At 48.3% G+C, this 12,693-nt stretch overlaps 1 protein-coding gene across 3 annotated transcripts in view; it reads left to right on the plus strand.

The window, feature by feature from the left end:
- EBF1 (EBF transcription factor 1) overlaps positions 1 to 12,693 on the plus strand; it is a 743,411-nt gene that overhangs the window by 513,552 nt on the left and 217,166 nt on the right. For all 3 annotated transcript variants that reach the window (XM_069653918.1, XM_069653920.1, XM_069653919.1), the window contains exon 8: positions 5,697 to 5,838. In XM_069653918.1, the coding sequence (XP_069510019.1) occupies positions 5,697 to 5,838 (142 nt within the window). The remainder of the gene's footprint in view (positions 1 to 5,696; positions 5,839 to 12,693) is intronic.

Raw genomic sequence — 12,693 nt, forward strand, 5'->3', positions numbered from 1 at the left:
CCGTGCCTGCAAGTCTGCATCCAGCCTTCTGCCATGCCCGCCTCGAGTTTGGAGCTCCTAGAAAAAGGGAGAAAGAAGGAGAAAAGGTTAGAACAAGAGCAATACCTTTAATCCTTACCTGAATTCCCGATCCATCGTGCCTTCGAGCTGGAAGAAAGAAGTTATTTTATGCGCGTCGCCTCGCCTGCTGCAGCGCCGCGCTGAACTCACCGGCCTTCGCAGCATCTTCACATTTCACCGCATCTTCCTGCATGTTCCCGCCGCACTCCGGCACCTAAGGAGAAGACAAGAACAGCAAGGTGAGCTAAGGGAATACACAGAGGAATATTAGTTACCCCCCATAGACTTACCTGATTTTACCACCGGGGGTACTATTCCTCTTCACGGGTCGGCGCAGCTTCCACTGCATCTTTGCTCTACCCCGGCCCCTAAGGGGAAATAAAAGGACAGCAAGGTGAAACAAAGAGACTAACAAGAGGAACCCTCCTCACCACAATAGACTTACCTGATTTTACCGCCGGAGGTATTATTCCCCAAGACTTCATACTTTCTCTCAGCGCCTGAATAAGGGAGAAAGCAACAGGTTACATATTGACTTTATTTCATTGAACTGTGTTGGAAAATACAAATCCTTACCAAAATACTACCAGTTGCCACGAGGAACTCTTCATTAGGGTCAAGCTGCAACCTGCAAGGAATCGGACAAGAGTGAAAGTCAGGCATTTGAACTCTTACAAACTTTATACTTACGGCGTCTTGCCGGGAATATCGGAGTCAATATTGTTCTGGAACTCACCAATTCCTTCGAGCCAGTGAAGCAACTGGTTATCAACACACCCCTGCGCTCAATGCAGGATGGAGAGCTCATCTTTTCAAACCATCAGGTGAGACTATAAGAGGGGACATCAAAGGCGATCTGTGGGGAGAACAGCGGGGGTGGGGGAATTTACGCTCAACTCCACGGGTGGTTAATTCCCTTTCTCCATTTGCAGAAGAATATTCCTACGGGCCAAGCAAACGAAGCTAGGTGGGCCAGTCCAGTCCGTCATCTCGGCCCTACGTGTCACATTGGTGGAGACCGCAGCTGTCCAGTTCCGATCGACGCCTCTGTGGGAGCCAGGTGAGCATAACAGAAGGCCAAGATTTCCACAGAGGGAAGCAAGATCCCTCCTGTAAACATCTCACAGGGAACAGAGGAGATACTGAATACAGAGGACCCTCTAGCAGCTCCAGAACCGGTACCCAGCCAGTACACAGCATGCCCTGCTAGGATCTGCAAGCATCGTAGGTGGGAAGGGCCAGAGAGTCGCTGAACCAAACCGAGGACAATGCTGTTGCCTGCAACACTCTCCTCAGCTTTGGGGCATCCACCTTAAAGGACGACACAAACCCAGTGAAGAAGCTAGGAGGAGTGCATCGATAAGCTTCCACAACGTCCGCCTTAAAGGAGATTTTTGAGCCAGTCACGCCCCTCGAGCTGCAACTGACCGCACTGCTGAATGTAGTTACACAGTATCCGTAGAAATAGTCGAATGCAAAAATAACTAAGGAGAAATGACCAAAGGAAGTCTCCCCTCATTATTAAAAGAAAAAAAGGTGCAAAAATAATTTTCGTTCTTCGACCCAAGATATTAGGTAATTTCTCATTCGTCATTTTATTTTTGGTTATTTCATGGACAACCTTGTTACGCTGCAGTCGCTTACGCCGTCTGAGGCGCCTTGACCAGTGCTTCAGACCCACCGACCAGTACTGAGACAACGATTCCTGACCCTGAGCCGCTATGTAGGCCAGCCTACAGCCGATACGTCCAGCCTCGGTCACCAAACTGTCTACCGCTTGATATCCGCAGCTGTCTCCTGTCTTGAACTCTGTCGCAGAAGCTGCAAAGCACCCTGAAACCACTCTACACTATCGAGCACCAAGAGCTTCTTCAAGCACAAGGAACATTGTGTTTCTGTCCCCCTGGTCCTTCTCTGAAGGCCCCTACTGACATTTAAATGACTCATTGCTCTGTAAGGAAGGCATGGTATCAAATAGTGAAGACAGACACAAATGATCACAATTCAAGGGTGTTTATTGAACTTCAATGGGTTGGTTGAACCCCTATCTAAACCTAAATCTAAGGATGGGAGCAAGCTACGGCCATCAAATAATAATAACCCAGTCCTAGTTGAGTCTCTTTCAGAATAAAAGGTCCTATACTAATAAACCTATTGCCAATCCTTACTTATAAATACAAAATGGTGTGGGACAATAGTGTATGCAAAAAGAAAAGTGTTCAAGAAATAATATGTCAGGATAGATGAGCAGTTGGCTTCCCTTCCCCCGGTTTTCAGCACAGGGCAAGCTTGCACGTTTGAGCTTCACACACACTCTGGCTTCTCTGGCATGAGGATGCAGTTTAAAGCACAGCTATCAGGGCCCTCTGCCAAAGCCCCTTTCCCAATAAGAGGGACTGTCATAACAAACAAGCACCAAAGTTCCTTTTGTATCAGGATTTTCACCTTGAAACTCTTGTGTACAGGTGCGTTATAAATGCCATATCATATCATATATCATATGAGATAGCTGATAATGACCAGCCAATGTGTTGTGTTTCTGGCGCGCACCGGTTTGTGCTATATCATTTTGCCATGAAGAATGTTGAATTTCAAATAAATTAAAAGTAACTCAGATATTTGTTAAATATCAGAGGCACTCTTAAGAACCATTACCCACATACTTATACGGAGAGGGTGGGCATTCCCCTATCACCCTGTTGGCCTCTTGTTCCTTTTCCTTGGTTTGTCCTACCCACTTAGTGAACCACTTTCTTCACACTCTGTCGCCATGGCTACCTTGACCGCTGTAGAGTTTGTGAAATTAATTCAAGTGATATGCCTTTTTAATAACCCGCCGGCAGCATTTGTTTTGCGGCCACTCATCCTTGTTCATCAGCTTTAAAGCAAAGTTGCTGCAAGGCTTAAGGCCAAGCATGACACTGCAGGGAAAGAGGAAGAGTCTTGCAAATAGTTATTACTATTATGCCCATTAAAATGTTGACTTGATACTTGCCGATCTTCTTACTTGAAAACTCATTTAAAGCACTTAACCTGGCTCGTATTTTGTTGTTGTTGTTTTTTTGTGGAATGTACACTGTTGGTGGTTTTTGATGGGCCTGCACTTAATTACATGAGAACGTGTAGTTCCATCATGCTGCAGGCGGCTAACACAGTAACACAGACACCTGGACGTGCTCCTAGGCGGGGAAGCCAGTGTCCTGTGTTACTACGCTCATTGGCAGCTTCCTTAGTGCAACGATGGGCTTTTTATTTGTAGAACACTGATGGTCCCACTTTGTAGTACTGGGGTAACCACTTGCTGTAATACAGTTATTCTTAAACCCATGCCTGGCCATTTCCGCAGCGCAACAGAGGCCGTATTCTGTATTATCACTATGGCAATGCCGCAATGGCTAAATTATGTAACACAGTGCTGCTCACTGTGTGTTAAGCAATGGTGACATACGTTGCTGAAAAATGGTGGCCCTACACTGCAGGGCAACAGTGGCTGCGTTTTCTATACCAGTAATGTCAGCATTCTGCACAATGGCATTGCTGGGCTAGTACCATGTTGGGATTATTCAGCAGTACTAAAATCAGTGCTTCATTTGTGGGGGTGTTTACCAGTGCTCAGCCCCAGGACTTATTTCTGAGCCCTGGCACTTATTTTCTCAGACTTAGTCTGACTATGATGCACTTCAATAACATTATTGTTAAATATCATTCAGAAGTTCTCACACAACAAGTAACAGCAGTGTGCATTGGCCCCATTCTCGTCACCCTGTGGCAGCGCATCGTTATTCATGAGCTTGATGACCCACAGACAGCAGAGTGGTAGTTATCCATTGTCATTGATAACAATGAGTTGGAAGGCGACATCGCTGGGTGCTTGTGTTGGCCACGTCTACACACATCTCCAGTCCTCCAGCATACATTTGGAGCTCCTCCACTACTGCAATACGCCGCAACACTACAACATTAGTGAGGGTTGGCAACAAGAGGACAGTCACCAGCCAGCAGCACCAACACAGGGGAAAGGCCAGGTAAAAGGACACTGCCTAAGAGGAGTGCCTTTCATGAATGTCGACCTATTAGCAGAGGTTTTACTGCAATGTTTGACGGACAAGTTTAACAGTCCATTAATCATTTTTCCTGCATTTGTCAATCAATTAAACTTAGGAAAGCTGGTTTGCTGGTTTTGTGTGGATAGATGGTTCACATGGTCCAATTGCCACCTATAGCATCCAAACACAATGTTAACAATGATGTGTTTAAAGTAGCACTTAAACATTTGTCTTAAAGTAGTATGTTATGTGATTTTTTGCTGTCTGCCGTCTGTAAATTACACATCTGCCGTGGCTAGTGCACCCATCACCCAAAATAGCGCAGCGTTAACCCTTAAAATGCACGCACTGTTGGGGGACAGTTATGGGTGTTGGCAAAAGTGGTCCGGGAGTTGCCCGCCCGTTGAGTCCTAGGTGCGCAAAATTTTGTTTTTTACAAATCAAGCACTGACTAAAATGTCTGTATTCTGTCCCCTGGATTGCTTGTCTTCTCATGACATGCCCCGGGACATCCTCCCATTGCTCTGCTGACTCTTCCATGGCATGGCTTTCCTTCCAATCCTGCAGTCTCCAGAACTGTGGACAGGGTAACTACCCACATGCCCCCCCCACCCTCTTTATGTATCTCTCGCTCCCTCTCTCTCTCACTTACCCTGTCTTCTTTCCATGCAGGCCTTCGTGAATATCTTCCTCTTGATACTAATTGCCCTCCTCTCTGTATTCGTCATTTTCTCCATCTGTTATCACCCCTCTATCTCTCTCTTTCTCCCCCTCTCTCTCTACCTCTACTTTGCTCTAACAATGTCACCTGATCTCATCTCCCTTTCCTTCTTCCAAACTCTCTCGCGTTCTCCTTTGGCTCCTTGTTTCCCTCACACTCTCTCACTTCCTCTCTCCTTTCCACGTTCACTGTATCTCTTCCCTTGATACCAGCCTCCATTGCTCTCTTCCTTTTTCTCTATCTCTCCTCTTCCTTTCCTTAATTTAGCCACCTCCTCTTTCTCCATCCTCTCTTCTGCCCTCCCTCCCTCTCGAGTGCCACCATTGGAACCCCACGGTGCAGTGAGACATAGATCCGACAGTGCAGTAACTATTGGTATATAGATCAGTGGTCTACAATTCCAACTCTTGAGAGCCCCCTCCACTCCAGGTATCCATGACAACCACTGACCATGTACATAACTCTCTTTAACATTCACTCAATTCGAATGCGGTGTGTATTGACATTCGGAAAACATGGAGTGGATGTTATTAGGACCCAGAGACATGAAGAATGGCCAGTGTTACTGGGGGCTTCTGTTGCACTCTACGGATTCGAGTAGATCACCAACCCCCCCCCACCGCCAATACTCTTCCTATTTAATGCCTTCTGCACACGTGCCTGTCCGGATGGTCTAGAAGTTGGTCCGGGCACCAGAAATGCTTGTTGAGTTATAGCTGGAAGTGAGGTGGTGCTTTGCACTGAGGTTGTGCTGATGACCACCCTTTTCAAGGGGAGTGGGACCACTCTACCCATCTAGCAATGAGTGGGATGCAATGTGCCCTCACCAGTTCCAGGGTTCATGAGTCTCCTTCTTGTGTCTTCCACAGGTCGTGGTTTCCACCACAGTGAGCGTCGATGGCCATGTGCTGTCTGTGTCCGACAACATGTTTGTGCACAACAACTCAAAGCATGGACGCAGGGCACGGAGGCTGGACCCCTCGGAAGGGACACCCTCCTACCTGGAGCACGGTAGGTGCCCTCCTGTGCTGCGCGGCGGTGGCTTAGCTTTTCTGCATCTTTTTGGCGAACTCAAAGTTGGCCCGTTTCTGATAGCTAGGATCCTCTTGTGCTTCAATGTCCCTTAGTGGGCCCTTTCTAGAACGCTGTAGCATGTGTGCCCTTCCCAGAATGCCACAGTGTTGCCTGTGTCCTACCGAAAACTCCTTTGTGTTGGTGATCTTGGCAGAATACCTTAGATGTGTGTGGCTTTTTCCATGATGCGATATAGCCTTTGTGGTGTGCTTCCCAGAATGCTGCAGTGTTGAGTGCGTTTTACCCAGAGCCTCTTAATAAGGATATGTGCATTTTCCATTCCGGGCAACCAAACAATGAACCTTTATGCTGGTATTTTCCAGCTTAAGCTTCTGCTTGGGGACTCTGGAGGGGGGTGAATACCCTGACAACTCTCTGGTGATCAGATCAGGAGAGGGACGCTGGCCATGCTCAGGCCTACAGGGCTGGTCAGGGCAGAGGGGCCTGCAACCTGGCCATGCTCTGGTCTTCAGTAGCATGTTACAGATGTTTACACGCCCCTTTACCATGCTCTACCCCCTAAGGAATTTCATGTGTTGAGGGCCTGCCTAGGATGAAGCATGGAATCCAAATCCGAAAAACTACTTCCTGGGAAAAGAACACAATGCAAGGGCAGCCCCTGGTCAAACGAGACAGGAACCTTTAAGAGATGTCAAATACACATATAGAAGACTAGGATCTATACAGGACGGGGATTGCGGGTCCAGGACTGTCATAGATGGAACTACTGAAAAGAAAGCGGAAAGCGGCAGCGCAGGGTTGCAGCCTGCGGTGGGTGTAATGCAGGAAACTGTCCACAGGGTGAGGTGCAAAAAGCTATGAGAGGGATGCAAGCCACAGTAGAGGTACCCGGCATGCAAACTCAGGCCCTCTGGTAAATAGAGGTACCCTGCATGTAAACTCAGGCTCTCTGGAAAATAGAGGTACCCTGCATGCAAACTCGACCCTCTGGTAAGTAGAGGTACACAGCGTGCAAACTCAGGCCCTCTGGTAAGAAGAGGTTCCATGCATGCAAACTCGAGCTCTGTGTAAACTCTAGTAAATAGAGGTACCCTGCGTGCAACCTCAGGCCCTCTAGTAAATACAGGTACCCTGCATGCAAACTCAGGCTCTGTGGAAAATAGAGGTACTCTGCATGGAAACTCAGGCCCTCTGGTAAATAGAGGTACTCTGCATGCAAACTCAGGCTCTGTGGAAAATAGAGGTACTCTGCATGCAAACTCAGGCCCTCTGGTAAATAGAGGTACTCTGCATGCAAACTCAGGCCCTCTGGTAAAAATAGGTTCTCTGCATGCAAACCTGGGCCCTCTGGTAAGTAGAGGTACACAGCGTGCAAACTCAGGCCCTCTGGTAAGTAGAGGTTCCATGCTTGCAAACTCGGGCTCTGTGGTAAAAATAGGCACCATGCAGGCAAACTCAGGCCCTCTGATAAATATAGGTACCCTGCATGCAAACTCAGGCTCTCTGGTAAATAGAGGTATCCTGCATGTAAATTCGGGCCCTCTGGTACATGGAGGTACCCTACATGCAAACTCAGGCCCTCTGGTAAAAAAAACGGTACCCTGCATGCAAACTCGGGTCCTCTGATAAATATAGGTACTCTGCATGTAAACATAGGCCCTCTGGTAACTACAATGGAAAGTAAACTGCTTTGCGTCCGTCAGTGCTATTGGATGATGGTATAAATGCTAGCAAGATCACTCACAGGAAAGAATGACTATGGTACTTCCTGTACGGTAACACAAAACAAGGCCCACTATTAACAAGGAATTACAATGATAAATAAAGGAAGCAGCAGCAAGTGGTTACTCCAAGGGCACCCTTGAATCCTGGGACTTCTACCTATTTGACCACTAGATACTGGTAACAGGCACAGGTTCAGCAGACGAACAAGTACAATGACAAGTTAAAGAGTGAACGCACAGATGTGAATAAAGCCAGTGTGCAAAACTACTAAACGAGGTTGGGGGAGAGGCTGAGGAAAGCAGCATAGCAGAAGCATGGAGCAGAGGGAGATTTGAAGAGGAAAGTGCACAGGGAATCCCGAACATTGGCTACTACTCTGGCTGCATCCAAAAAGGAGGTAGTGGGATGCTCGAACAGATTGCGGGGGGAGTGTAGAGTGACATGGGGCTCAGGATCACAAACTTTGGTTCAGATTGTTGGATTTCATGGACTACAGTAATAATGTCTTATAGAGTTTACTTACAAAAAACACAAATAGCATAATAAAGCCAGATGACAGCATGTAAATCCTTTTAGCAACATGTTAAGCCAAAAGAATATCATTGTGGCTTTAATGTTCACATCCTGAATGATAAACTATAAGTCCCAGAATGCAAGATAATGGCAACCTGAAAAATGTAGTAAATAAAAGGTTGTGTAATAAACAAAGATAGATATGGAGATGCTTTGTCACAAACCTCCAGCTCGTTGTTATTCATGATGTTGAAAACATTTGATTAGTGACTTAAAGCAACTTTATGTTTGTGCATGTCAAGGTAGTAGACATCATGGAAATAAACATATCTTTAAATGGGCGCTTTGTGTTGCTCACTTTAACTATCACATATGTGCAAGGTAACTGGTGCTTTGCGAGCTCATTGAGTTGGAAATGTCCCATCATGCATAAGAAAGGCTCTGCCACTGATAAATGAAATGCGTTTGCAACCTCAGCACCTTAATGGCCTGCAGGGACAGGACACTGTGTGTGTGTCTGCCTAGCTGTGAGTTGGGAAACTGGCAGTGCTTGAATGTCCGGCCTCAGCCAATTCTATATTTGGCTCATGAAAAAGAAAGTGTAAAGGACGTGTTTCTTGAGCCTTTGAACTAAATGTGCACTCTGTAAAAAGCAAACAAACTAGTAGTATAGCGAACCAATGATTTCTGTTAATGTTAAAGGTATTTGGACCACACACCATCATCACCGGAGTTGTCCCCAGGCACTCTGGCGGATCTGAAAAGGAGGGTGTGAAAAAAGAGGGGTGGGGAGGGTTATTAGGGTGTAGTGGGAATAGGAAAGTGAGATTTGTGGTGTCTTGTTGGCAGCTACAGTTCGGTTTGTACCGTTTGCTGAGCTCAAGTGCGGTTTTCTGGTCGGTGCGAATTCCCATGTGCTGTTGTGCTGGGTTATGTGCCGTTAGTCTGTTGTAGCAATGTGGTGAAGCACGTGCGGATTGCTGTGCAGAGAAGTCATTATGTGAGTTTCTGTATAAGAAGTGTATGCGGAAAGTTGAGGTATTAGAATTGAGTTAGCAGGTTTTCTCCCTTTTTTTGGCTAGCTTAACATAGTCTATTTAGATGCAAGATATGTCTAGCTTAACATAGTCTATCTAGATGCAAGATATGGCTAAGGGGCACAATCTACCTAGATGCAAGATATGGCTAGCTTAACAGAGTCTACCTAGATGCAAGATATGGCTAAGTGGCACAATTTACCTAGATGCAAGATATGGCTAGCTTAACAACACTCTACCTAGATGCAAGATCTGGCTATGGGGCACAATCTACCTAGATGCAAGATATGGCTAAGGGGTACAATCAACCTAGAAGCAAGATATGACTAGCTTAGCACCGTATATCTAGATGTAAGATATGTCTATGGGGCTCTATGTAGGTACATCAGACCCAACAATTGGATAATAGGTTTATGTAGATAGGTTGGACAGTTTAATGGGGAGCAGTAATTGCGTGTCCCCCCTGCCCCATGTACACGGTGCTGGCTTTAACCCCTCCCTTTTCATGACCAGTGGCAACCCCTCCCCCCAATGCTGGAGATTAGTGTCTGAGGCGGCCACCTCAGACAGAAGCAGCAGAGCACCGATCAGAGCTCAGGAGGAGCGCCTACTTCGGGTCAGCCACTGGAGGAAGGAGGAAGAGATGAGTTCATAGCACTCAGTATTCGTTTTGTTAAGAGCTGTGCGTTTTTTTTTGTTTTAAGAGAACCAACAGAAGACGTGCATATTAAGGAGTTTAAATGTATTTTCAGGCAGAAACACTTTTTTTTCTCAATGTAGTTTGTTCGTAAAGTACAGTTCTGGCCGTTGTAGAAAGGCGCCAACAGGATTATCTTTCAAATATCGTATTTTTCCTTTTATCTAAAGAAAGACACTCCCATCTCTGCCTGCATACCTGCCTAGTCTCCGGGTTTATCCCAGAGGCTCCGGGATTTTAGGCTCTTCTCCAGGTCTCTGTGGAGGAGTGTGGAGTCTATGGGATTTTCTACACTTCTAGTAAGTCTGCCCACCCCTCGATGTGGTTGGCTACTATCGGTCTGTTTGTAGCCAATCACACCGAGGTATGGGCAGGTGAGCAGACATCTCGCTCAGATTGGCGTCATTTGACATTGGGTTTTGTAAAAAAAAAAAAAAAGGTGGTGTGGGTGGGCGGAGCCTTGAGGGAAAGGGGCGGGGTGTCCGATGACATCATCCGCCAGGTTTTTCTTTAGCAAATGTAGGCAGGCATGGCTCCCTGACACCAAACTCCAGGTTTCAGCTGTTTGAGCATACCGTCTGCATGCCACTGTATGCCACTGTGCACCTCAGTGTTCTGCGCCAGGCGGCCCTCCCTGGTCTACTAATAGGTGCCGTGTTCCAGCAGGTCTCGTGCAGGTCTGCAGGAAACAGCCAGGCCTCGGGCTGTGGATACATTCACACGCTTGACTCCGTCATTATTCTTTTTCTTGCTCTGATGATGTGTCTTTCGCATTGTTAGGTGCATTCACCACGACTTGAAAGCAATTGCAGCATCGGTGTCCGTATCGCGGCCCCCCTGGCATGCATGGCACAGGGCTGGTGCAGACCCCCGTCAGCTCCCCTTTATTATCCAATGATGGAAGACGCAGCGAGAGCAGCTCCGCGCGCTGACAGACGCCTCGGAGAAGTAAGTAAATTGCTTTATGTACCATTAGTGCTCACAGCGACGGTGAACTCTCTCAGAGCGTTTATGCAAATGGTGGTGAGTGCTGCAGTCAAGTGGTCCTGCCATGGCGGCGGGCGAAGATTGACAAGCTGTTTAAGTGAGCTGTTTTTCAAAGAGACGCTTTCTTCTCCGCGCTGTGGTTTAACATGTCTTAGCAGTGCTGTTTGTCTGAGAACGGGGCCTCCGCTTGCGAAGGGCGCTGAGGTAGCCGTGACACCAAAACACGCGGGATCTCAGAAACCTGCCAGCGGCTGGGAAACCAAACAACTCATTCCCACCTGCACGCGGAAGCGGGTCCCTTTTGCAGCGGAATCCTTCGCCTTTAAAATGTGGGCCCTTTTCCACCCCGTAGGTGGGACCCTTCTTTATCCACTGACGGAGTCCGTGTCCCGGAAGCACATCTCACCCTGCCAGCCCAGCTGCTGCCTGTCACCTAGGCCTGGAGATCGGCACTACGCTCTGCACGTCACGCAAGGAGGAAGGACAGGGATGGTGCACAGGAAACAATAGTGTGGCAGGAATTGGTTAGCAAGCAGGGCAGTTTCTAGCCCATTTGGTGCCTAGGGTGAAACACTAGGAATGCACCCCCCTGCACCCCTTTCCCACCATGCCCCACTGCGTGCCACTCTGTGCGCCACTCTGTGCGCCACTCCGCGCGCCACTCCCAAACTCAATATAACACTGCTAAACAAATGAAATCGCTTTTATTACATCATGATTCAATAACTTTGTAGAACTAACCTCTACAATAGGACGGTTGGATATGCCTATCATGTTCTATCCTCTGAGAAGATTTGTAAGACCAAGAGTCACAACAGTGGGACACGGGGACCAGTTGGGGCAGGGGACCAGTGGGGGCACACACTGGGACACAAGGACCAGTGGGGGCAGGGGACCAGTGGGGGCAGGGGACCAGTGGGGGCACAACAGTGGGACACAGGGACCAGTGGGGGCAGGGGACCAGTGGGGGCACAACAGTGGGACACGGGGACCAGTGGGGGCACACATTGGGACACAGTGAGACACAGGGACCAGTGGGGGCACACATTGCGACACGGGGACCAGTGGGGGCACAACAGTCGGACACAGGGACCAGTGGGGGCACACATTGGGACACAGTGGGACACGGCGACCAGTGGGGGCACACATTGGGACATGGGGACGAGTGGGGGGACACATTGGGACACAGGGACCAGTGGGGTCACACAGTGTGAAAAGGGGACCAGTGGGGCAGAGTACCAGTGGGAGCAAACATTGGGACAAGTGGGGGCACATATTGGGGCACGGGGACACAGTGGGGGCACACAGTGGGAAAAGGGGACCAGTGAAAACACACACTCTCATACTTTAACGCTGACACAAACACACACTCAGTACACGCACACGAGAGCAATCATGCATAGTACGGCTCCGACAGGGAAAACACAAACGAAGGGGTCAAGTACTTAGAAGAACAAAGCATAGTAAAATAAACATGGCACCTACCTTCTTTTTGATGAATGATGCACCGTGCACACAAACAAATCCGAGCTGCAAAGAAATGTTTCTGCCGTCTCGAGCACAGGATACAGCCAACAGCAAAGATGGGCAGCCATCAGGAAAGGCGCCTTTTTATGCCCCCACCCCAGCCCACCCCCACCCCAAGTGGTGCGAAAGTCAAGGGAGGGGGTGGGCTGGGAGTCTGCTCTGACTTCCGTAATGTCACGTAGTACTTTTGTACTACGTGACATTACAGTCAGAAGAGGCAGCGCCAGCACCTGCTACGGCGCTGCCGAACTCTTTGCCCTCGGCAATCGCCGAAACAAACCCAGACATCTGAACCCCTCCAGCCAGGGGCAGGGACCGGGGCAATTGCGCCCTGGGCAGCTGCCC

This window comes from Ambystoma mexicanum, chromosome 3q (genome assembly GCF_040938575.1).
Source record: "Ambystoma mexicanum isolate Mex_15411 chromosome 3q, UKY_AmexF1_1, whole genome shotgun sequence".
In the NCBI taxonomy this organism is placed as follows: domain Eukaryota; kingdom Metazoa; phylum Chordata; class Amphibia; order Caudata; family Ambystomatidae; genus Ambystoma; species Ambystoma mexicanum.